We start from the raw sequence: 26308 nt of genomic DNA, 5'->3' as shown, positions 1-26308 counted from the left end.
CGGACTTGGTGTCCACTCCCCAGCATCTGCAACCTTGCCTGGCACATAGCAGGGACGTAATAACTATGGGTGAATGGATGAACAAATAAACTAGCCAGGGGCTCAGCGGGTGGGTGGTGATCCTGCTCCTATAGGGTCAGCCCTGAGCCTGGTATGGGTGCAAGGTGGCAGGGGTACCTGTCTGCCGGGCCTGGGCCTGGGCCTGGGCCTGGTCTCTCTCCAGGTGCAGTGCAGTCAGCAGGAAGCAGCCACCACCCAGGACGATAACGAAGGCGCAGCACAGGAAGCTCTGTTGAAGGCTGAGGAAGCGCTGCAGGTAGGAGTCGGGACGCGCAGCCCGCAGGGCGCTGGAGATCTGCAGAGGAGACAGGCTGGGTCTGTCGGGCCCACCAGACCAGCCTCCAGGCCTTCAAGTGCACTTCCTCCCTGGACCCCTGCCATCCACCCAGCCTTACAAGTCCAGTGAGGTAGGGGCTGCCGGCATCTCCCAGGATGTGGCCCACTGTGATCTGAAGCGCCTCTGCCGTCCCCCGGCACCTGGGTACCACCACGGACTGCAAAACACAGAAGCACCAAGGGAGCTCCCCAAGCGAGGGCAAGGAGTAGGTGCCCCCTCATGCCCTATTCTGTCCCCCGGCTGCCAAGGACCAGCCTGGCAGGGTGACAGGCTGGCCAAGAGAGTGGGATGGCAGGGGGTCGACGAACCCAATGCCTGAAGCCCCACCACTGAGCCATCAGGTCGCCTGGAGGCTCAGGAAGGCTCCCTGGTCCCCTGGGATGGAGCTGCCAGGTCCCTGATGAAGGCCACCCCTCTTGAGGATTCATTGTTAAATCAGGGCAACCAGGCATGGCTGTGACAACAGTGATGGGGCAGGTGTGTCCCAGCTCAGGGGCCCACAAGGCAGCAGTGTGGGCTGTGGGGTGAAGAGCGGGTGCACAGCTAGGCGCCTGCACGTGTGGGCGCCTGGGCGGAGTGGTGTGGAGGGCTCAGCCCCCATCTCAAGAAGCCCCTCTGGGCAGAGACCGAAGGCAGGCTTGCTGAAAAGGCCCACTTGGGAGGTTAAGAATATGAATTCCAGAGTCAGATTGTCTGGGTTCCAATCCCAGACAACCCCCAACTCACTAGCTGTGTGACCTTGGGCAAGTCACTTCACCTTTCTGTGCCTCGGACTCCTCAACCCCATATGGGGATAATAATAGTACCTACATAAAGGGTTACTTTCATTATCATTCCTCATCTGATACCTGGAGGACATCAGGCTGAAATCATGCCCTATGATTCTAAGGGGCAGAAAGCTTCCAGGCATTTGAACATGCTGTGCCTTCTGCTTGGCAAGCCTTCCCCTCTCTGGTCCAGCTGGAGCATCCCCATTCGTCCTTCAGGACTGACCTTTGGGTCACCGCCTCTGTGAAGCCTTCCCAGAGTTCAGGTGCCTGCCTTTGGGTCACCGCCTCTGTGAAGCCTTCCCAGAGTTCAGGTGCCTGCCCTGAGCTCCCCCAGCTCGTGCGCACCCCTAACTGAAGGCACATCCCCCTCAGCTGGAAGGTTCATGGTCCTCCTCCCCTTACCCTTACCTTGTCCAGCAGCAAAGCTCCTGCCTAAGTTCTCTTGGGGTCCCTGGGGTTCAGCAAGGCACCAGGCACAGAGGGGACTAGCTGAAAGTTTGCCAACTCAATAAGTCAAGTAGAACCATCATGGAGACTGGTCTCAGGAGAGGCCCTGCCAGAACCCAGGGCTGCAGCACGGGAGGGGAGGGAGGCAGGAGGTTCAAGTAGAAGCCACACGTCACACAGTCCCAACAGGGCAGCCACAGGGAAACGTCTCACCCCAGAGCCTTAGCCCCAAGGCCTAGCTGTCCATAATCTGAGCCCATCAGAGAATAATAACGATGATAATAATTATTATAATAATTAACATGTATTAAATGCTTCCTGTATGCATTTTCTGTATCTCATATACATATATATATATATCTTATATATCCACTCAACCAACCCATGAGGGAGATACGATTACTAGCCACATGTTACAGATGGGAAACCCTCCACAGAGAGGGTGAGTAACTTGCCCAGGGTCACCCAGCCAGGAAATAGTAGGGCTGAGATTTGATCCCAGGCCTTCTTCTCCAGGGTCTGACCTTTGACCATTCTGCTGTTAGAAGCAAGAAAGAAACTTTCCAGCAATATTGGCGCATTTTTTGTAGAACATTTGGAAATCAGTGAGAAGAACCAAGAGGAGAAGCTCACCCCAAGCCCCGAAGACCGCTAACTGGCAGCGAGAGCAGGGAAGGGAACTCCAGACAGGGGACGGTGGGAGCCAAGGTGTGAAGGCCAGAGCCCGGGGACTGGAGAGAGGGGTTTGTGGGTGGGCAGGGCAGTAAGAGTCACTCTTGAGGGTGACCGGCTGGTCCTGGGGTCACCGGCGCTGAGCCACTCTGTCCAGGTGGTGAGAGAGGCCGGGCCTCCCACCCATCACCTAGACCTGCCAACAAGCCTGAGAAGGAACTGACCACAGCTTTGCACCTTCCCCAAGTGCTTCCTTCTCACCCCATAATTATGTGATTACTCACTGGTGGTTCTGGGCAGAAGGGCAGGGCCTCCTAGAAGATGGACTCTGAGTGTCCAAAAAAGTCCGTGCAGGGGCTGGTTGGACCCTCCCTTCCTCCCCTCCCAGGAACTCCAACCTGCGGGACCTGGACCAGCCCCTGATGCCAGTGGCGAGAGAGGTAGGTCTCCCCCTGCCTGTTCTGGGTCCCCAGGGTCTCCACGTAGCCAAGGGTCAAGGCTGGGCCCCACCAGCAGCTAGAGAGCCCAGCAGGTAATTTTAGAAGTTCAGAGGCTTTTGGGTTCCCCAAACCCCAGGCACACTCTATTCCGAGATAAAAACCCCTCTGTTTTTGACTCGCCCTTCGTAGAAGAGCTGTTCCCTTTATATACAGGGGCATAACCAGCGCCAATCCAGGGCGCGTATCAAGGGAGTGCAGAGAGTCGGTTACTGGTTACTGCACCAGTCACCAGGTGCAGACTCCCTGGCAGCCTGCCTCACGTTCCCCACTCAGCCCTCCCACCCAGACACCCCTGGCAGGGTGAGACAGACAAGTGAGCAGACGGCTACCTAGGGGCAGCAGGCAGAGCAGGGAAGCATGGAGACCAGGAGGGTGATGAGCCCCCAGCAGGAGGGGGTGGCGATGTGCTGAGGAGGTGGGAGGTGAGCCTGGGGGCGGATTTCCAGCACCCTGGAGGACAGACCTGGAGCGAGTCCCCCTTCTACCCTACTCCCCACGGTTGGGGGTGGGTAAGCTGGAGCGGGGCCCAGACAGACAGGAGGGTGTGGAGGGAGCCAGAGACCCCATCAGTAGGTCTGGGGAAGCAGGGAGTTCATCTGGGGAGACACACTCTCCAGCCTTCCAGGAAGCAAGGCGCTCCGAGGCCCCGCCGGGCAGGGGGAGGTTGCCGGAGGTGGGTCTGAAGTGGGTCTTGGCTGTGACGAGCCAAGGTCCTTTTTACTAACTCACCCACCAGGAGGTAGGGGCTTCCCAGCGTGCAAAGAGTGAGCTCCCCGTCAGAGAGTAGGTGAACAAGAGGACGGACTGCACTAGTCAGAATGTCGCAGAGGGTTTACGAGCTGGGGAGCTGGCTACACTAGACAAGTGTTTTCCAGTGCGTTCTGAGGAACGGCTCTACCGGGATCACGCAGGACATTCGACAGCAATGCAGACCCCTCAACCCAACACAGACCCAACTGAATCAGACCCTGAAGACAGAGGGCCTGGAAGCTGAATTTGTAACAAGCTCCCCCAAACCTGATTCTTAGGCTCAGTGAAGTTTGGGAACCACTGAAGAGCCCCTGAGGTCTCTTCCCCAGAGAGAATCTGGGTTCTCCTCCTTGTGGATAAGCAGATCAAAGAGAGCCGTGTCCCTGAGGCAGGACTGACATGGGGCCATGGAGCCCACCGCAACCCCGCAGGAACGTGCGTGATACAGGCTTAGCTCACTCTGCCCGCGTAGCCTGGGCGTAACTGGTAGGTAGGTACCACCTTTCTGCACACTTGAGCAAACCAAGGCCAGCCAGAGAGGTGCAGGACTGGGAGTGGAAGCAGATGGACTGTTCCAGAATCCTGGCTCCTGGGCTCTGCTGCCCTCTCACCTTCTGTGCTTCAGGAGCGAGGGCAGCCAGCAGGGACCTCCCTGCACTTCCTGCCACACCAGTGTCGCCACACTTCCTGCCCCTGCCTTGCTGCACGCTACTTCCTCCCCAGCCCCATCCCACCCCCTGCTGGCCTCTCTCCACCCATCTCCCCTCTGGGCCCCTGGAGCCTGCTCCTGCCTCACCTCTAGAAAAGCAACCCCAGCTACCTATGACCTGCCAACTCCAGCTACCACCCTCTCTCTCCTCTCCCCTGCGCAGCTTCTTACTCTCCAGGTCATGTCACCTCCCACCCTTCCTCACCCTGCCCCCAGCTGCCATCTGTCTGCCCTCCACCCCACAGCTGGGAGCCCCCCGCTGCCGGACACCACTCCCCCCTGGAGCCTTCCCCCTCTCTCTGTCAGGGGACTGAGCTCCAAGAACCGCAGGGACTGGTCCAGCTCCGGCCACCAAAGTGTCACAAGGCTGTCCTCCACTGAGGGGCTTTGGGAAGGTGGGGAGGCAGGGGAAGGGGGACTAGAAGCCTTCCTGGGATGACAGGCCCCACTAAGCTTTAGGGGCTGGAGGCCTCCAAGCCAGGGGAGGACCGTGGGGAACACTAAGTAGGCTGGATCACGTCCAGCCCGGCCCCCTGGGCAGTGCCAGCCAGCTCCCCAGCAGACCCAGATGGCTCAGACTATGGCTGACTGGCCCCCTCACCCCTCCTCGCCTGTCCCCAGCCCACACACAGCTCTACAAAGAGCCTGGCTCTGCCAGGTTAATCATTCCTGCAAACACAGACACGGTGGTGGTGGGGGAGCACACACAGGCGCAGTCTTCACATATCTGCAGGGCTGCCGTGTGCAGCAGGGAGCAGGCGGGGGGAGGGGGGGACGTGGAGGAAGCTGCAGGGGGCAGGATTCAGAGGACAAGTGGGCAGCCCCACTCAAGACAACGTTTGCCTGGGACTTCCCTAGCGGTTCCACACTTCCAATGCAGGGGACACGGGTTCAATCCCTGGTCGGGGAAGTAAGGTGCCACATGCTGTACAGCTTGGCCCAAAAATAAAGGATTTGCCAGCACGATTCCACATACAGAGGGCTTTCCTTCAGGCTATCTTGCTTACCCCGCCAGGCTGGTTATGATTACCCCCTTTTTTTTTTTGCGGTACGCGGGCCTCTCACTGCTGTGGCCTCTCCCGTTGCGGAGCACAGGCTCCGGATGCATAGGCTCAGCGGCCATGGCTCACGGGCCCAGCCGCTCCGCGGCATGTGGGATCTTCCCGAACCCGTGTCCCCTGCATCGGCAGGCGGACTCTCAACCACTGCGCCACCAGGGAAGCCCATGATTACCCCTTTTTATAGACAAGGAAACTGAGGCCCAAGGCCATTCAGCAAGTCTATGGCTGAGTCTGGGATGGAGCCCAAGTCTCCTGCCTGGAAGGAGGAAAAGAGAAGACGCGCCAGCCCTGCAGCTGATACACCCACCCAGGAGTCAAAGACAGGACAGCCCTGTCTACATCCACTGAGCCTGGGCCAAGAAGAGGGCCAGAGCATCTAGACAGAGAGTGAGCCTCCCGTCCACAGCAGTATTCAAGCAGGTTTTGTTGGCTAATTAAATGACTACACTTCCCCACAGCCCTTTCAAACTCAGATTCCAGGATGCCAGGATTTCTCTGGGAGATGGAAGATGAGAAAGTAGGAACCACTAACTTGCTGTCAGAATCCCAGCCAGCATTCTCTGTGCCAGGAACAGGGCAAAAGCTTTACATGGATAATCTCATTTCACCCTCACAGTAATCCAGGAGGTATTTTCATCTCCATTTTCCACACAAGGAATCTGAGGCTCGGCGACACAAAGTGACTTGCCTAGGTCACACACAGCTAGTAGGTGGCAGAAGCAGGGCTGAATCCCAGGTCTGTTTCCTGAATCCAGGTTCGTGCCCCTGCACTAGACCCCCTTCAGGACAGCTCTCAGCCGACTGCAAGCTGCTCTGGTTCCCTCATGCCCACCCAGCCCTGGACTACCAGGAGGCAGGAGGAGGGCTCTTGGGGTGTCCCTAGGTCTGGGACCCTGTGTAATCCACAAGGGCACAGCCCTTCAGTGTTCAAAAAGTTTCCCTGCACTTCTCCTAGAAGGAGGCAGGGAGGCTGGACGGAGAGTGTGAGGCTCAGGGAGGGTCTTGCTAGACTCTGGACCTAGCAGTCATGGGGTCAGGATAGCATCAGCCCTCATTATAGCCTGAGCTGGCCCCTTGCCTTGCAGCCCATGATATGGGAGCTGGGGTGGCCTGGACCCACCTGGGCTCTGTGGCCCTGAAGTCCAGCATCCCTGTCTGCACACCCAGAGTGGAGGCCAAGGAGCCTGCTTGCTGAGAATTGCAGTCAAGAAAGAGAGAGTCAAAAAGCCCGGGCCCAGGCTTCCCTGGTGGCGCAGTGGTTGAGAGTCCGCCTCCCGATGCGGGGGACACGGGTTTGTGCCCCGGTCCGGGAGGGTCCCGTGTGCCGTGGAGCAGCTGGGCCCGTGAGCCATGGCCGCTGGGCCTGCGCGTCTGGAATCTGTGCTCCGCGGCGGGAGAGGCCGCAGCAGTGAGAAGCCCGTGTATCGCAAAAAAAAGAAAACCCGGGCCACAGTCTTGGCTCAGAGCCTCTGCAGGCTGTGTGACCTTGGTTCAGGCACCTGCCCTCTCTGAGCCTCCATTTGCTCATCTATAAAATGGGAGTGATGGTCAAAGGATATGTCTGAGACTGTCAGGGAGGACCCTGGTCCAAGGTGACTGTTCATTGACCTTGGTCCCCTACCCCATGGTCTCTGAAGCCCCTCCTGGCCTCTAGGCCACTCAACAGCAGAAGTCCTGCTCTGAGCAGGACAGACTCCAGCTGCCCCTGCTCGAGAGGCCCCAGGACCAGCCCTCCGTTCCGACTCTCACACCTACCAGCAGGATGTCAGCAACCACGGCCCAGTTGCAGGACAGGAGCAGCTCCCCGAAGGCCAGGAACACCTGTGAACAAAGGGTGGCCAGGATGAGGCTCCCTGGATCTCAGTCACCAGCCCCTCCCCGCGCTGTTTCTTCCCACCTGTGGAGAAGGAGACTGAGGCTGCCCAGAGGAAGGACCCATCGAGACTTACTGGGGTGGGTGAGGTTTGCAACTGTTTTCCCAGCTGCGACAGCCTCCAGAGTGGGTAGACATTCCCATCTGGGCAGACTGGCAGCCGTGACCCAGAGAGGAGTGCCAGGGCCCGGGCCTGGGAAGAGCACTCCCCCTGATGGACGGCCCCCAGGGTCTAGCCACTGAGGTCACCCAGGGAGGCAGCCAGGACTCCCAGGCCGCGTTTAAAGGTGCAGAAACAGGCACTTCCCTGGTGGTCCAGCGGGTAAGACTCCGTGCTCCCAATGCAGGGGGCCCGGGTTCAATCCCTGGTCGGGGAACTAGATCCTGCATGTGTGCTGCAACGAAGAGTCCACATGCTGCGACTAACAAGTCCACATGCTGCAACTAAAGACCCCATGTGCCGCAACTAAGACCCGGCACATCCAAAATAAATAAATAATAAATAAGTATTTTTTTTAAATAAATAAATAAATAAAGGTGGAGAAACAGAGGAGAAAGGTCCAGGACTTGCCCACCCTCCCCTTTGTTCCCCTAAGGCCTGTGTACACTAAGGAGGTGTCTACTGCATGCCAGCCAGACTGCCCAGTCCGGGCCTCCTATCAACAGCCCCTCCTAGGCCTTCCCCTTCCCAGACCCCGAGAGCAGCACAGGGAGGTGAGCAAGTCTGAGACAGTAAACTGTGCCCGGGTCAGGGCCAGGGCTCGTCTGAGGTTGCCAGCTGGCCCAGGGCAAAGCCATCCTGAAACACGAGGCTTCCAGCCCCCGTCCAGTGCCCACCCCCACCCCGGGCACCTGTGGGGCTGGGATAACCTTGTGTGCCCACCCTCCGCCTCGCCATCTGGAGGCCGCTGTGTACCTGTCTCTCCCAGCTCCCTGAACCCCCCACCTCGTGCCAAAGGATTAGGACAATCCTCATTCCACTCACTCAAGAAGAGTTTAATGAAGCGGCAAGAAGGAGGGGGAAAGTCTCATTTCTCAGAGCTTCTAAGGGCTTATTGCTGGAGTGGAATTAGTCATTCCTGGAGTCACGGGGCTGTGCCTGGGGCAGCCCAGGCTCTGGATCCCAAAGGCCTACAAGCACCCAGGACCGCGGAACCGAAGGCCCACTGCCTGCACACTGACTGCGCGCCAGGCGTGTCCACTTTTGTCACCCATCCAGCTCTCAGCCACCTCATAAGACACGTATCATTACATCCACTCCACACATGAGAAGACTCAGGCCGACGGTCACACATCAAGTCACTTTCTGGTGAGCCCCTCTCCCCTGCGGCAAGGTGAGGGGCAGGAAGCTGTCGGTGAGGTCGGGGGGAGACTCCAAGAGGTCCCAGAGACCACAGTGCTGGGCGAGCCTGGCAAGAGGGAAGTCAGAGGAAAGCCCAGGATGCGGAGGGCTTCCAGGTAGAGGTGGCATTGAGCAGAGCCCCGAAGGATGGGCTGCATCAGCATGGGTCTGGAAGGGCCCCGAGGCCGTGCCAGGCAGAGAACCGTAGTGAGCAGAGGCGAAGAGGCTGGAAGGCACCCACGAGGCCGGGCGGGCGGGAGTGTGGCCCGGGGCTGCGGAGAGACGGCAGGACCCCCTGGGAAGGGGGAGCAGCGGGTGTCTTCTCCCAGTCTCACTAGTCCTTGGCCCTCCACAGACTGGGGAACGCTTGAAGGCAGGGCGGGGCCTCCCTCTGGGCCCGGGGCTGGGCACCCACAGGGGTGGGAATCAGGAAGTGGCCAGCTGGCGAGCCTTAGGCGGGGCCCAGGCAGGCTGCAGACCCGCATTCCAGCCCCACAGGGTCTGCCAACCCGGCCTCCTGGGACCGACGTGAGGGCAGCTCACACCCATCCTTCCCTCGACTCCCACATCCACCAGGACCGCCAGGCCACTGCCCTCCTCCCACTTCCAGCTCAAAGGCATCCTACCCTCCACAGCCCGGGGGGGCCAGCCGCACGGAGCCTGCTCTCTGAGGGTGCTGCGGTCTCCCCGCGGCTGCCCCACACCCCCGGGACATGCTGAGATACACCTTTTCCTTCCTCCAGCTGGAGCAGGGTGGATCCTGACCCCAAAATAGGGCCGATCGGAGGGAGGCTGCAGCCACAACGGGCCCTTTCAGGCTGAACGAGCTGCCTGAGGATGCCAGGTTTCCTCAGACACACCTGGAAACCCACCCCAAGCCACCAAATCCCCGCCTCCACGCAGAGGCTTTGAGGAGCGAAAGGCCCAGCTGGGGAGAGGCCGTCTCCTAATCCCTAATTACAGAGTCTCCTGAGGCGGCTGCCTGGGCTCAAGGAGGGACAGCCCATCAAAGAGGTGTGACCCCCTGGAGGGACACCCCATCAAAGAGGTGTGGCCTGGCCATGTGGGGCCACCCTTGGCGGTCACCACACTCTGGGCCTTGGTTTCCCCAACGCTGCTACGATAGGGTGGCCCAGCGCCCCGGCAGCCCCCTCCACCACCAACAGCTTTTGCTTTTTTTTTTTTTTTTTTTACAGCTTTTGCTTTTAAAGCTGCAAGATAACTTCAGTTGGTCCCACAGGCTGCGTGCAAATCGGGTCTGAGAAGTCAGCGGCCTCCACAACCAATGCAGACTTGTGTTCCGCAATTAAAAAAACAAAACAAACAAGAAGGGCCCTGGTCTGAAGTTAAGTCACGGTGAAGAATGTAGCCAGCCGACCGTTCAAAGCTCCTCCCACACGGGCCCCTCAGCCCCCTGGACGCCCTCTTCTGCACGGCCACAGGCCCCTCACACTGACTAGGTCCCCAAACCTGCTCTCTCCTCCTGTCCCCCCATGTTACTGTCCCCGCCCAGGGTGCCTGAGGTAGCCAGGATACAGGACCCACCCACAGACTGGCCACCAGCAAGCTGCCCAAGCGGTCAGACACGGAAAGGGGGAGGCGGGGGGCTCCTACGTGCCTTGCTCGCCTTCGCACCCCTCCAGACACCGATTCCTGTCCATTCTGCATCCTAAATGTCCCTCAGATCTGCCCCCTCCTCCCGGCCACTGCTGCTGGCCTGGTCCAGGCCTCCCCCGTCCCTCCGCCTCACCAGTTTCCCAGGCCCCACCATCCCTCCCGACAGCAGCCCCGGAGGGGACTTCCAAAAGGGAAATGGGAAATCTGCCCTTGTCCCCTTAGTGCCTGTTCATGGTTCCCTGCACCCTGACTCTGTCTCCCTGGGTGATAGGGCCTGGGAAGCGTGGAGCCCCTCAACCCCTGGCCTTTCCATTTCAGACTCAAGAGGATTTCCCCCTCCAGTGGGGGCGGTGATGATGCATATTTCTGGCCTTAGTCACCCCCGGCCAGAGAGGCGTACAAACACACACACACACACTCTCTGACACATGCACTCACATAACACACAACCACACAAGCATGCACAGACACGTGCATCCTCAAGACACACACACACACACACACACAAGAGCTCCAAGACCCATGCACGCATACCTAGACCCATAACCTGGGACACATACGCAAAACTCACACACCACGAAGACACATACATAAGCAGGTAACAGGGATGACATTCTAAGTATTAAAATATGTGCGGCAAGAGTACCAACCAAACAGACGGTGGCTGGAAAATAGCCCAGCACGTACATGTGCATGCTTGTGGTCTTATAATGTAGACAGCAAGCTGTGCACAATCACACGGGCACACACACACGTATACATGTACACACACAAACACGCTCTTGCTTTTGCACTCATGTGCATACCTGCACTCGGACATGCACACACTCATACCTTCACACACAAAGACACCCTCCTCACGTACACCTGCACGCACAGGTAGGCATGGGCAGGGAGCAGGGCGGAAGCTGGAGCACCTGCCCCAGAGGAGGCTCAGCCCCTGTGGAGTGGAAGGGACAGTGTCTTCACTTTGGTCCATCTCAGTCTGACAACTGGGCAGTAACTGATCTCTGAACTGCAAAGAATGGATTCTAGGTGCCCCCAGGTAGGGAGAAAGCAAATGTCTCCCATGGGCTTGTGGAGACTCAGGCAGAGGTAAGGCCGATCCTCCCCTTGCACAGGTCAACTCCTCACCCAGTGTGGTTGAGCCAGTCAGGATGCAGGTCCCCGGCACAGACTGGCCACCAGCAAGCTGCTGGGCCGGCTGGCACACTTTTTCCCTGGGCCTGCCAACCTGTAATTGCAGGGACTGTCTTTAGGGCACAAGGGTACCGCCCAGCTCCCATGGGCCAGCAAAGGCCCAGCACCCTGGCAGACAGGCAGATGGGGAATGAGCTCCAGTCCTCCTGGAGAACCCAGCTGATACTGCAGGCTCTGCTGCCCATCCAAGAAGAGACACCTGCTAGATCCTGGCAGGGAAGTGGGGTCCTCAGAGGAAGGGTAGGTGGGCCTCTCTCAGCCCCTCATAGGCAGCCTCTGGCAAGGCCCAGTTACTCCAGCCCAAGACACAAGAGCAAAAGGACTGGGACTTCCCTGGTGGTCCAGTGGCTAAGACTCCTTGCTCCCAAAGCAGGGGGCCTGGGTTCGATCCTTTGTCAAGGAACTAGATCCCATATGCCGCAACTAAGAGTTTGCGTGCCACAACTAAAGATCCCACGGCAACTAAGACCTGGCTCAGCCTAAATAAATAAATAAATAGGCTTGTCCAAAAAACCCGCAAGGGCCAAGTGGTAGGAGAGATCCCCCAAGCTGGGGCACCTGCACGACCCAGCTGTCTGGGCCACCAAGGGGTGAGAGCAGGTCCCATAGCCAACCCTGGAATCCTTAGCTGACCCGGACCACAGCTACAATGGACACACATCCTGACTGCTCCCTGCCAACCATCACGCAAGACTCCCTTGTGGGCACCGGGCTCAGCAAATACTGGGCCTCCATCTTTGGTCCTTGCTCAGGAATCGCCAAGGCTGAGAAGGGCAGCATCCCTTCCCGGATGTAAAGGCCTCAGTGACCGCCAAGCTGGCTCTGCTCTGTGTCATGGTGGCCACATTGCTCCTTGGGCCAGAAGGGAACTCAGGGTTACGATCTAGTTTGGGCTGGAAGGAGCCTTAAAGATCATCCGGGGCAACTCCTGTGTGAAAATGGAGGGCTACAATTGCACCATAGACTTCCCTTCCCCCAAAAGTAAAAAATAGTGTCGGGGGGTAGGGGGGAAACATTTTTCACCAAAGGAAAAAAAAAGCTTAATGAGGTAAGTATTAAGTATTGGCAGCCAAGGCAAAAAAACCAGATAATTCTGGAGTAAAGTAGAGAATATAACCCTTCTCAGCTCCTCCCTTCCCAGAGCTCTCCTCCAAAACCCCAGCATCAAGAGCAAAATAAACTGAGTAGGGGTCCTGTGTTTCCACTCTTAACTGAGAACCAGTGGGAAAAGCTGCTGGGGAGAAATGGGTAAAAGTGGTGAAAGTGAATAAATGACTCCAGTTACTGACTCCACATAAGGCCTAAAAACAGTCATTTTTTACTGCTTTTTACTGGGCCTAAGGCCCAGCAATTAAGTAGAATGACCCCTGTGATAGAGCATTTACCTAAATCCCAGAAGAGAGAGCAGAGCCCAGGTGTTCTCACAAGGCCCCTCCTGCCTTACCTGAGCCCTGCAATTCCCTCAGGCGACAGAGAACCTAACACTCAACTCTCAAACTGCAGCCCCTTTGGGGAAGAGAATGGTCACAGAGAAGGCAGGAAGAGAGTAAAAGAAAAGAGTCACCCACACTATATCAAAGCAAATTCAGTATCAGAGCAGAGCTGCCCACACCCAGGCTAGAGAAAGCACTCAGTATGTGAACTGTGCAAACATACAAAAATAAATAAATAAAACAGCAAGAGAAAGTGAGAGAGGGAAGGAGGTAGGAAGAGAGGGAGGGAGGGAAGAGAGAGAAGAAAGAAAGAAAGAAAGAAGGAAGGGAGGGAGGGAGGAAGGAAAGAAAGAAAGAAAGGAAGGAAGGAAGGAAGGAAGGAAGAAATGAAGAAAGAAAGAAAGAAAGAAAGAAAGGAAGAAAGAGGGAGGGAGGGAGGGGGAGGGAGGGAGAAACAGAGGAAATGGAAAGGGGGAAAGGTGGAGGAAAAAGAAGAAAGAAAAGGAGGAAGGAAGAAAAAAGAACCCAACCTAGAAGACAGATGATAGGAGCAGAAGGAAATACCTTATAATTGTTTCAAACTACATTGAATAGTAATTCAATAAAGAGCTCAAAAATGAAATGAACCTCCAATAGGATGAGATATAAAAGGATATTGCAGACTTAAGGGAATAAATGGAGGAGCAAAGCAATAAACAACATTATTACAGAACTAATAAATTAAAAACAGTCAGAAACAGAATAGACATCAACCAAAGTAAAATCACCAATATAGAGAAAGGCTTGAGATAATCTCACAGATTGACTGATTTTTAAAAAACACAAAGAAGAAAACATTGGGACCTCCCTGGTGGTCCAGTGGTTAAGACTTCGCCTTCCAATGCAGGGGGTGCGGGTTCAATCCCTGGTTGGGGAGCTAAGATGCCACATGTCTTGTGGCCAAAAAAAAAAAAAAAAAAACACCCAAAAACATAAAACAGAAGCAAAATTGTAATAAATTCAATAAATACTTTAAAAATGGTCCACATTAAAAAAAAACTTTAAAAAAGAAAAAGAGAAAACATTTAGAGAGAAGTAAATGATATGAAAGACAGGTGAAGTAGATCAGGGCTGGGACTAGAGCACGGCAAGTGAGACACATAGGGTACCAAATTTAAGGAGGTACTCAGTCTCTGGGTTGCACAAGTGTAGGGTTAGCCCCTGGGAGTGAGTGCCTCCTTAAATTGTGTGCCCTTATGCCTTGCTGGCCTTACGCTAGTCCCAGCCCAGAAGATGATCCAACACAGGTAACAACAACAACAAAAAAACTCAACAAATAAACAAACATAAGAAATATTCAAAGAGAAGAGAGGGGGAAGGAGGATACTCAGTGCTGATTCAGCAGATAAGAACACTGTTATGAACAAACTTTTATATGATATAGAATATTTAGCATTGAGATATATCCTAGCTGTTGCAAGCAGCTTCTAACATGGCTCCAGAGACCCCTGCCTCTTGTATCTCATCCTGGGTGTGGGCTGGACCTAGGGATGTGCTTCTGATGAGCAGAATACAGCAAAAGTCATGGGATACCACTTCCGTGATTACGTTACAAAAGACCGTGACTCCCCTTGATAGACTCCTCTATTGCCTTCTCAGCCTACACATATTCAGGAAGGGAGCTGCCATAAGAAGAAGCCAACATAGCAAAGGAACTGAGAGCAGACTCCAGCCAATAGCCAATGAGGAGCTGAGGCCCTCAATCCAACATCGCAGAAGGATCTGAATGAGGCCCACAACCACTGAGTGAGCTTGGAAGCAGATCCCTCCCTAGTTGAGACTTCACATGAGACCACAGACCCTGGGCTAACGCCTTGATTGGAGCCTACAAGAGACCATGAAGCAGAGGACCCAACTAAGCTATGCCTGGATTCCTGACCCACAGAAACTGTGAGATAATAAATGTGTGCTGTTTTAAACAACTACACTTGGGGATGATTTGTTACACAGCAAGAGATAACTAATACACTACCTAAGCCACTGAATTTCAAGAATAAATAATATAATCTTCAGGTATCCAGATGAAAAAGTGAATCGATATGAAAGATTTTTTAAACTTCATTCTTCACAGCAATATTTGATACGAAAAGACAATGGAACAAATGTTTGCAAAGTAATGAAAGGAAGAAAATGTGAGCCAACAATACCATACCCAGTGAATTGTTGTTCAAGAAAAGAGGGAAAGAGGAGAAGACAATCTCAAACATAAATGAACCAAAGGAAAACCACCTCTCTAGCCCTTTTTGGTTTGGAAAGGGGGACAGAATGGATTAAAAACTATTTAACCACAAAATCTACTCAGTTAGGAGTTGAACCAAAACGAAGAACTCAGGAATGGAGCATCTATGCAACAGATGGAGAATGAGTATTGAATCTATTTAAATCTGAGACTACTGTCCCAGATCTAAGGATTATGCTTAGAGAACAGACTGTGAGTGTTATAAATCTAGAAAAAGTAAAAATAATAATATAACTAACAAAACCCAGGAGACTGGGGAGAGAAGAAGGGGGAGGTATAAGAAAGCTGATCAGGATTCATCAATAAGTCCAAAGTTTTAAAATTAATTTGAAGTTAACCAAGTCCTTTGATTTCACTTCAGTTTCTTCAGGTAAATTCATATAAATGAATTAAACACTATATGATTCTATTTACATGAAATATCCGGAATAGGCAAATCTATAAAGGCCGAAAGCAGCTTAGCAGTTACCTAGGGCTGGAATAGAGGATGGTTAGGGGGAAATGGTGAATGATTTATAATGAATATGAAGTTTCTTTTTTTTTATAGGAAGCCCAAGAAATGCATTTATTCTATTGTCTTATAAAGTTTCTTTTTGAGGTGATGAAAATGTTCTAAAATTGATGTGGTGTTGATTGCAACCCTCTGTGAATATACTAAAAACCATTAAATTTTGTACTTTAAATTGTATGATACCTGAATTTCATCTCAATAAATCTGTTTTTAAAATTACCAGATAACCTCAGTTTAACAAAAGTATTTCTAAACACATATATCTGGGTTTATATACAGAGGCACATATAGAAGGATGGTCACATCACAAAAGTAGAAGCAAACAGGCCGAGATGTTAACAGTAGCTGATTCTAGGGGATGAGAAAATGGAAAATTGTTATCTTCTTCTTTGTGCTTTTCTGGTTTTGCTTTTTTTTTTTTTAATTTCCCCCAAATAAAAATAGAAAGGTCATTGATAGAGTGTGGTGGATTGAATTGTTGGTCTCATCGCTTGATTTCACTGTGATAGCATGATGCTTCCATCATATCCTTGACGTGTCGAGTCCCCCAGAGTGTGAACCTTGGTCCTCTTCTCTTTTCTATCCAAGCTCAGGGCTTTGCTGATCTCATTCAGTCTCACGGCTTTACATAACCAGCCTAGACCTCTCTCCTGAACTCCAGACTCATAAATTTCCAACTGCCTCTTAACATCTGCAGTTGAATGTTCTAAAAGGCATCTCAAATTCAACATGTCTAAAATTGAACTCCTAATCCCATCCTTTCCAAAAAAAAAAAACCAACAACAACTCCGTACTTCCCTCCAGCCTTCTCCGTCTCAGTAAATGGCAACTCCGTGTTTCCAGTTGCTCAGGCCCAAAACCCTGGAGTTGCCCTCGACTCACCCATTTCTCTCACACTCCACACCCAACCAGTCAGGAAATCCTGTCGATTCTACTTCCAAAACGTACCCGGAATCTGACCACTTCTTCACACTTCCTCCATAAGTAGCCCAATCAAAGCCACAGGCATCTCTTGCCTATAATGTTGGAAAGCCTCCTAATGGGTTCCCCCGTCTCTTGTCTTTGTCCTTTTTCATTCTATTATCAACACAGCAGCCAGAGAGACCTTGGTAAACTACGTGGTAGGTAGTTACAAAACAACCGCCAATTAATCATGCTTCTTGGTATTCACACCCTTGTACAGTCCCTTCCCATGGTGAAACCGGCTCAGTTTCACCCTTGCTTCAACCAATAAAATAAGACAGAAGTGATGTTGTGCTGTTCCTGGCCTAGGCCTTAAGAGACTTTGCAGCTTCCACTTTGCTTTCTTGGAATGCGGCCCTGAGACCACCATGTAAGTAACCGGTTTCACCCAGTGGAAGACAAGAGGCCACGTGGAGGAGAATGGAGGAGCCCCAGCTGACGGCCAGACACGAGTGAGGCCAGCTTGGATGTCCCACCCCACCCAGTCTTCCAGGTGAAGACGGCCACAGGAGTGAGCACAGGTGAAACCAGGCAAGAAACCATCCAGCCAACTCACAGAATCATAAGAAATAATAAATTGTTGTCTTAAGCCACTACATTTTAGGGTGATTTGTTACTCAGCAATAGGTGACTGATACAAACCATCAGTCAGAGCATCACTTCTGTGCTAGAAATTCTCTAGTGGTTTCCCATTTCACTTAAATTGGAAGCCAAGTTCATTCTATGTGCAGGGATCCACACAATCAGTGCCCCACCCTCCCCACCCCACCCCCGGCATTCCCTCTGACCTCATCTCCTTTGCTCTACCTTGGCTCGCCCCATTCCAACCACGTTTCCTAGAAGACACCAGCATGATTTCCCCCTCAGGACCTTTGCACTTCCCTCTGCATGGAGAGCTCTCCCCCACTCCACCCATGTATCCACATGGCTCCTTCTCTCACTTGCTTCAGGTTGCTGCTGAAGCACCACCATCTCCGTGAGGCCTCCCTGACCATCCTGCACAGCCCAGTCCCTCTTCTTGTCCACTTTCCATGCTCTGTTCTTTTCCACAGAGCTCATTCCCATCTAACATACCATTTATTTTACTGCATACATATTCTTGCCTGTTTTGTTCAATGCTGCGTCATCCTCAAAGCCTAGAACAGTGCCTGGCATACAGGAGGTGCTTGGGAAATATTTGATAAGTGAGTGAACATTTCTGCTCATCCTGGCTGGGACCTGCCTCACAGCCACCTCACCATGGCCTCGACTCTGCTCCTTGAGACCTCTGCTCCCTTGGCCCGTGAAGGCCGGCAGGGTTTAAGGGTGAAGACCCCCACTCCCAGGTTTCTCACCTGTGAAACAGGAAGAGCAGCATAGAACCAGAGACACCCTGGGCGGGGGTAGGGTTACACCTGTGGGGTTTCATGGCCACATGCCCAGACACTCCTCCCCGTAATGTTAGATGTCACTGACCCAGGGCTCAGTGAAGGAGGAACCTTTGGGGCATGTAGCAGACTGTATTTTCCCAAAACAGTCACTGTAATATTTCCACATGCTCTTTCAGATCACTGCTAGTCTCCACCAAAAAGAGTGAATCCGTTCTCTCTCCCCTCGAATCTGAGCAAGAAGTTGTGGCTCAAGTGAAGAACAGAATGCAGTGAAAGTGACGCTGTGTAACTTTCAAGGGCAGGCCCTCAAAGGCAACACAGCTTCAGCTGGCTCTCTCAAGACTCTAGTCCTTGGAAGCCGGCCACCATGTTGTAAGGAAGCTCAGGCCACATGGGGAGGTCACAGGCAGCTGCTCTAGCCAGTAGCTCCAGCTAAGGTCTCAGCCAACAGCCAGCATCAACCATCAGGTGGCCCTCAGCCTTTGACGATCCAGTTCCCCCACCCCCATTCTGCATAGTTAACCCCAAGTGGAAAAGAGATATGTCAGCCCCAGCCCCCACCTTGCCCAAACTGCAAATTCGTGAGCAAAATAAGTGTTTTCCTTATTTTAAACCACTAAGTTTCATTATGTATCTATACTAACTAGAACAGGTCCAAAAGTTCATTTAGCTCCTCAATGAAACCAAGGGGAAAGTACGAACACTCCCATTTTACAGCTGAGAAAACTGACTCTCAGCAAGGTCAAGATCTTGCCCTAGCTCACACAGCTAGTAAGTGTAGAAGCAGGAACGATGTCCAGGTCTTTCAGACGCCTCAATGCATGCTCATTGTCATCCCCCAACTCCTGCTACTTCCTCTGGACCACAAAGCCCACCCAAGGGGGGATTGCCGACGTTCAGCCACATCCTCCAGCTATCAGACAAGTGATGATGGAGCTCGTACCTTGGGCTCAGTCCCTCCTCTGGGTACAAACCCTTTCTCCTCTGAAGGGCAGCGGCTCTGGGAAGAAGGCCAAGGAAGACGGTGTGAGCCAAGATCTGCTGTGTGTGTCTGGATCCCAATTAACAGCCAAGAAGTCAAGTTCCCCTGCCAAGGGGACTGGAAGGAGGGAAGAGACGGAGCCCTCTGCTCCTGCAGGTGGGCCCCAGGGAACGGGCTCCCCCACGGAAGGCCCCAGACCAGATTTTATATGCTCAGGAAACCTTATTGCCATGAAACAGACCGCATGACTTGGCCCTACTTCAGGAAATTTGAGGACAGGCATGCCCACGATGCCTCTAAAAACCCTTCCTCCCCACGCAGTGCAGCTAGAGCCCAGAAGCAGTTGATGAAAGCTATAGGCAGCTGCAGACACACATGTGCACACACATCCCACACAATTATCTGCTTGCCCTGATACATGTGCATGTGCACACTCATGCACAGACATGTATGCAAAACAGCATACATGGACACATACATACTACGCATATATAGAATGAATGACGTGTATATGCAACATACACAGAGCATGGCTGTACAGACACAGAGGTGTATTCACACAAAAGCACACATATCTGCACTCATATTCACAGACCTGCATATATTCACACTTAGATGCATGCACACACTAGCAGTACACATACCCACATTCCTGTGGGCCTTCCCAGGAAGCCCTATCTATCTCCCCAGAACTGGCAGAGAAAGTACAGGAAGAACTTTGGTTCCTACAATCTGAGAACGTGAACGGATGGATGGACGGATGGATGGATGGATGGATGGATGGGTGGATGGATGGGTGGATGGATGGATGGGTGGGTGGATGGATGGATGGATGGATGGATGGATGGATGGGTGGATGGGTGGATGGGTGGATGGATGGATGGATGGATGGACGGGTGGATGGAGAGATGGATGGATGGATGGATGGAAGGAGGGATGGATGGATGGATGGATGGATGGATGGATGGATGGACGGGTGGATGGAGGGATGGAGGGATGGATGGATGGATGGATGGACGGGTGGATGGAGAGATGGATGGATGGATGGATGGAAGGAGGGATGGATGGATGGATGGATGGATGGATGGATGGATGGATGGATGGATGGAGGGATGGAAGGAGGGATGGATGGAGGGGTGGAAGAAGGGATGGAGGGATGGATGGATGGATGGATGGAAGGAGGGATGGAAGGAGGGATGGATGGATGGATGAATGGAAGGAGGGATGGATGGAAGGAGGGATGGATGGATGGAAGGAGGGATGGAAGGAGGGATGGATGGATGGATGGATGGATGGATGGATGGATGGATGGATGGATGGATGGATGGAAGGAGGGATGGATGGATGGATGGAAGGAGGGATGGATGGATGGATGGAAGGAGGGATGGAAGGAGGGATGGACGGATGGATGGATGGAAGGAGGGATGGATGGATGGATGGGTGGATTGAAGAGACTCAAGGGATTCTTCCTATTTTGAAACTAATATGAACAGAAGCGAATTCCTCAGCCCCCTTTGGACACCCTTTCTGATATTGACCCCCATAGGTCTCCCACACCTAATGACAATCCTTCATGGTAGACTGCAGCCAGTTCCCACCCACTGAAGTTTTAGGGATGATGTCATGTCCCATGGACTCCAGACTCTTGCATCCAACTCTACTAACACCTGTACTTGGACGTCAACCTCCCACCACAAACTCAGAATGTACAAAACCAAGCTGCTCATCTTCCCCCAAATGCCGCTGTTCCTGCCTACTTTCCGATCTCAGTTAATGGCCTCTCCCTCCTTCCAGCTACAGAGGCTAATATCCTAGAACTCACCTTTGACTCTTCTCTCTCTCACACCCCACATTGAATGCATCAGGAACTTCTGATAGATCTACCTTCAAAACATATCTATAATCCAACCATTTCTTACCACCTCTGCTGCTTCTGCTCCTGTACCCCATACCCTCATGGGAAGTCTATTTTCAACAGAGAAGTCAGAGTGATTCCATTAAACATAAGTCAGTAATAGAAAAACAATAGAGAAAATCAATACAACCAAAGTTGGCTGCAAAACTGAACAACTTTTAGTTACACTGACCAAGAAAAAAAAAAAAGAGAGAAGACTCAAATTACTAAAATCAAGAATGAACATTATTACCGACCTTACAGAAATTAAAAAGACTATAAGGGAATACTGTGAATGAAATTCCTAGAAAGATGCAAACCACCAAGACTGGCTTAAAAAGAAATAAAAAGCCTTAAATGACCAATAATAAGTAAATATCGAGTCAGTAATCAGAAAACTTCCCACAAAAAAAAGCTCAGAACCAGATGGCTTCAATGGGGAATTCTAGCAAATGGCTAAAGATGAATTAGCACAAATCCTTCACAAACTCTTCCAAAAAATACAAGAGGAAGAAACACTCGTCAAGTCATTCTATGAGACCAAACAAAGACTTCACAAGAAAACTATAGACCAATATTTCTTATGAATATAGATGCAAAGATCCTCAACAAAATACTAAAAAGCCAAATTCAGCAACATATAAGTATAATTTTACACCATGACCAAGGGAGGGTTTATCCCAGGAATGCAAGGTTGGTTAAACATACAAATATCAATCAATGTAATATACCATACTAATAAAATAAAGGACAAACTACATGACCATCTCAATGGATGCAAAAAACACAAGCTAGACCACCCACGCCTCAGCACAAAACCTCAACTCAGCTCTCAGCCAGCCCCACCCAATGCCCACATGGCCCTACATCATCTTGTCCCACCACCTCTCTGTCCTCATTTCCCTTTCTCCTTTCATTCTACACTAACCACAGTGCCCTTCTTGCTGTTCCCTAAACCCAGCAGATACGCTCCTGCCTCAGGGTATTTACAGTTGCTGTTCCCTCTGCTTGGAACACTGTTCCCCTAAATATCCCATAACTCACAATATTGTGAATTTTACTTATATATCTTGCCTGTGGTCTAGCTCCCCCAACTAGAATGGAAGCTCCCTAAAAACAGAGATAATTTAGTCTGTTTTATCTACTGCTATATCTGTGGCATTTAAACTAGCATGCCACCTTTATAGGCACTCAATAAATACCTGTTGAATAAATGAATGAATGAAAATAGCTGGTCACTCAACCATTCACACAGCAAACAGGTGATCACCCCCACCCCACTCCAAGTGCCTGACACTGTGCTTCGGGCTGGAGTGCTGAGAAAGATAGGAACCAACCTGGGCCCAGCTGGGAGGGGGTGGTCAGAGCGTAAGTAACCAGGACCCAAGGAAGACAGTGCTGAGGAGTGGCGAGTATGGGGAGAGAGTGTTGGCTCTAGCAATCAGGGAAAGCTCCATGGAGAGATGGTGCTCTAGCCTCCCTTGAAGGCCCAGAATGATTCGGGCGTATGGAGAAGGGAAGGGAGTAGAGGAAACAGAGGGAGAGCCTGGATGTGGAGAGCACAGGGCATATCCTGGGAATCAGGAGGGGACCTGCATGGCAGAACCACATCGAATAAGGCTACTAAGGATGTCAGGGCCGTTCATGAGGGGCCTTGAATGCCAGGATGAGGAGTTAGACTTAGTTCCAGAGGCACCAAGGAGCTATGCAAGGCTTTCAAGCAGGGAAGTTTATGTGGTGTCCCTCTGGCAGTGTGGGGAGAACAGATCGTGGTGGGGGAGCAGGAAGACATGGAGACCAGGACGGGAGCTCTTGGGACAGTCCTAGAGAAAGACGGCAAGGCGTGTGCCATGACAGGACAGAGCGGACCAAGAGAAGAGGGGCAGTTTGGAGGTGTTAAAGATTTATGACTGGGCTTCCCTGGTGGTGCAGTGGTTGAGAGTCCGCCTGCCAATGCAGGGGACACGGGTTCGTGCCCCGGTCCGGGAAGATCCCACATGCCGCGGAGCGGCTGGGCCCGTGAGCCATGGCCGCTGAGCCTGCGCGTCCGGAGCCTGTGCTCCGCAACGGGAGAGGCCACAACAGTGAGAGGCCCGCGTAACACACACACACAAAAAAAAAGATTTATGACTGGTGTTAGTGGGCAGGGGTGCGGGGGTGTGGGGATGGGGGGAGCTAGAGCCTGAATCTCAGAACCTCAGAAGCACAGACAGAACCATGGAGGAGGGGGGTCTGGTCAGGGGGTCCAGAAAGAACCGCACCACTTCTGGAAGGCTGGAGCTCTGGTCGCTGGGGATCCTGCCCAGCCCAAACACGAGCCACAAGGAGGAGCAGCTTCCCAGCACTGGACGATGGACACATTCCAGTCCTGCCAGCCTTCCTGCCCTGCAGTCCCTCGCGTCCCAGGGCCGGCCTAGAGAAGAGATTCCCCAGCTGGCTTTGTCAGCCAAGATGCAATGTCATTTCTAGATGAGCCATCCAGCTCTGGAGATGCGCCAGGCTATGGGGTGGGGGACAGCTGTGTCCCCAAAACACAGCCAAGGAGCTGCTTCCCAGAGCCAAGCAAGACAGTGGCAGAAGCGGAACTGGCAGGTGGTCCGCGGGCCCAGCCAATGCAGTGACAGGCCTTAAATGGGGCCTCCATCTGCCCAGGCCTCAGCCTCCCTGCAAGGTCAGGCCCATTCAGTCCCCACCAGCTGGAGATGACGGTCCCAGTCACTCCCTCAGACAATAAGCATTAAGGTATTTATTAGTGCCTGGTGTACGCCAGCCTCTGTTTCTTTCCCATGGGGGTGACAAGGGTCAGTGCGGCATGAAGGACAGAGACTTTGGAGTCTGTGGAGCTGCGTTAGAGGTTTATCTGTCCTACTCTTTGTGTTGCTGTCTCTGGGCCTCAGTTTTCCCATCTGTCAAGTGGGGATGAGAAAAACCCTTTCCGAGGAGGGCACTGTAACGACTAAATAAGAGCACGTGCAGAAGGGAATGTTAACAGGACTTGTCTATTCCCCAGGAACTTCAGCGGAAACCCAACCAAGGCTGACGACACTGGTGAGAAGCACCCACACCTTAAAAGAGGCACAAGACACACCTCAGGACTCAGAGAGAGAAAGGGAACCATCCCATGTGGCCCCCCAGCTTATACAGAAGAAGGCTGGAGACCCAGGCTGGGGAGGATTTATTTGAAGAGTGAGAAAGCTGAGTGAGGGGCTTCGGCTGGCCCACCCACAGAAAGCGCAGTGCCTGTCAGGAAGGACACTGGGCTTTCTCCCTGGCTGGATGCCCAAAAAATGCACTTTCCTACACCAGGGCCACCTGGGATGCATCTACAAAGAGCATCCTCAGGACACCCCAACACATGTGACCTGGGAACAGGAGGATGTACAAGGGCAGCAGTAGGGGCAGCTACATCCTGAGCACATCCAGGGGTCAAACAGAAACCATGGAGAGGAGCCAGGCTTGAGGGTCACAAGAGGGGAGCCCCATGGGGTGCCTGCCTGGGGCGACAGGGCCCAGGAGGAAGAGCTGGAAGGGCAACCCTGGAAAGGAGCGGAGGGAAGCTGTGACAGTACACAGGTGACGATGTCTCCTGCACCAGGGAATTGGACAATGCAAATGCTGGGGCCCGAGGCCCCCAGAACCCACAAAAGTGCTCCCAAGAGAGGAGTCAGCCAACATCTGGGCATCTACCACAAGGAGGGCACTGACAGTCAGCAAAACAACGCCAGACACCAATAACACCTGGCCCATTTCCGGTCATCTTTGCTGGCCTGCCCAACCCTGGAGCAGTCAGGATCCCGGGGGAGCCGTGGTCTTGGGGACAAAGGACAGAGATGGAGCAAGGAGAATCCAACCGAGTAGAGCTCCCCCTCTCCCCAGTGCAATTTTCTGGACCTGGATAGAAGCTTTATTTGGAAGTAGAACAAAAGTTTTGATTTAAATGAGACTGGGCTTCATGAGTGTAACTGGAAAAGCTATGGTGGGGGCTTCCCTGGTGGCGCAGTGGTTAAGAATCCGCCTTCCAATGCAGGGGACATGGGTTCAATCCCTGTTCCAGGAAGATCCCACATGCCACGGAGCAACTAAGCCTGTGCACCACAACTACTGAGCCCGCGCTCTAGGGCCCGCGAGCCACAACTGCTGAGCCCACGTGCCACAACTACTGAAGCTCAGCAAGAAGAGAAGCCACCGCAATGAGAAACCCGCCCACTGCAACGAAGAGTAGCCCCTGCTCGCTGCAACTAGAGAAAGCCCGCGGGCAGCAACCAAGACCCAATGCAGCCAGAGATAAATAAATAAAATTAAATGTAAAAAATTTAAAAAGAAAGAAAAGCTATGGGGTCTGGTCATGGGGGAGAGACACACTCAAACTGGTCAGGGAACAATAAAGCTGTTATTGATTTGCTTTCTGAGTCCAGCCTGCTCTGTGAACCCCACCTACACATGCAGGGGCTTCCATGTCCACAGTGGTGGGTCCCCAGGGCCTTAGGACCAGGGAGTGGGAGTGGAGGGGTAGGAAGCTTGAACCAGTCTAGCTGGGGCTAGGCTGGCGCCATCTTCCCGGTATCAGTGGCTCCTTCCCATCAGGTGGGACAACCAGGGCCAGGGCTCTGGAGAGCCAGGGATACAGCAGCACACATATAAGTGTGTATGTAGGGATACGGATACACCAGGACGCCTGATGAGACCTAAACATGCACGGAGCCCCAGTGAATTCTGATGTGAGCATAGAGTAGCCTGGGAAGGTTTTGGAGGAGGTGGCCTTTGAGTTGGGTCTTACAGCAGAACGACTTTAGGATGCACAGAAGAGGGGAATGGTGCCCCCGGCGGAGGGAATGGACACAAGCAAAGGCTGGGAGATGTGAGCACCTGTCACTGGTATAACCGGAGTGTGAGGCACATGAAGGGATGTGATGGGATATGGATCTGGAAGATACGGTATCCTTAATACTGTCACCTTTAAAGCAGTGTCCGCACTGGCTATGGCCAATCTGAACCTCACTTTCGTCATCTGTAACCTGGGGAGAATTACCCTATTTCTTCTTGGACTCAACACATGTCCTGGGAATAAAGGGGTCTCATGTTCTCCCATCAAAGTATTAACCAGGAGCTCAGAGGACACACTTTAGAAAGGCTTAGGCTCAAACCCCAGTTCCGCCCCTAGCTGTGTTACTCTTGGTAAGCCTCAGTTTCCTCATCTGTTAAATGGGGATAACAAAGCTCCCCAGAAGGATAAACGTAATGTACGTGAAGACCCGGCACAGCGTAAGCCTATGTGAAACAGGAGCTCCCTACCCACCTCACCCCACTCCCACCTCCAAAGGGGCCTTCACTTACATAGGAGGCCAGGAGGGTAGTCGGGGCCAGGATGAGAGCCAGGTAGAGGCAGGGGGCTGCAGCAAACAAGCTGGCAGCACAGATGAGGGGCTCAGCCCTTGGGTTGACTTTCTTGTATCTCCTCGAAGCCTCTGCTCCCAGGATGACCCCAACAAGGCCAGTCACAACAGTCAGTACCCCAAAAATCAGGCTGATGGAAAAGAGC

At 52.8% G+C, this 26308-nt stretch overlaps 1 protein-coding gene across 9 annotated transcripts in view; it reads right to left on the bottom strand.

The window, feature by feature from the left end:
• The window catches only part of SPNS3 (SPNS lysolipid transporter 3, sphingosine-1-phosphate (putative)), a 91957-nt gene that overhangs the window by 24395 nt on the left and 41254 nt on the right, over positions 1–26308 (bottom strand). For all 9 annotated transcript variants that reach the window (XM_049702607.1, XM_049702609.1, XM_049702610.1 and 6 more), the window contains 4 exons: positions 26104–26293; positions 7062–7127; positions 456–554; positions 178–355 (listed from right to left, as the gene is read on the bottom strand). In XM_049702607.1, coding sequence (XP_049558564.1) covers positions 178–355; positions 456–554; positions 7062–7127; positions 26104–26293 — 533 coding nt within the window. The remainder of the gene's footprint in view (positions 1–177; positions 356–455; positions 555–7061; positions 7128–26103; positions 26294–26308) is intronic.

The sequence above is a fragment of the Orcinus orca genome, chromosome 19 (assembly GCF_937001465.1).
Source record: "Orcinus orca chromosome 19, mOrcOrc1.1, whole genome shotgun sequence".
Classification (NCBI taxonomy): Eukaryota; Metazoa; Chordata; class Mammalia; order Artiodactyla; family Delphinidae; genus Orcinus; species Orcinus orca.
The sequence above is the reverse complement of the archived record's forward strand: the minus strand, read 5'-3'. Positions and strand labels throughout refer to the sequence as shown.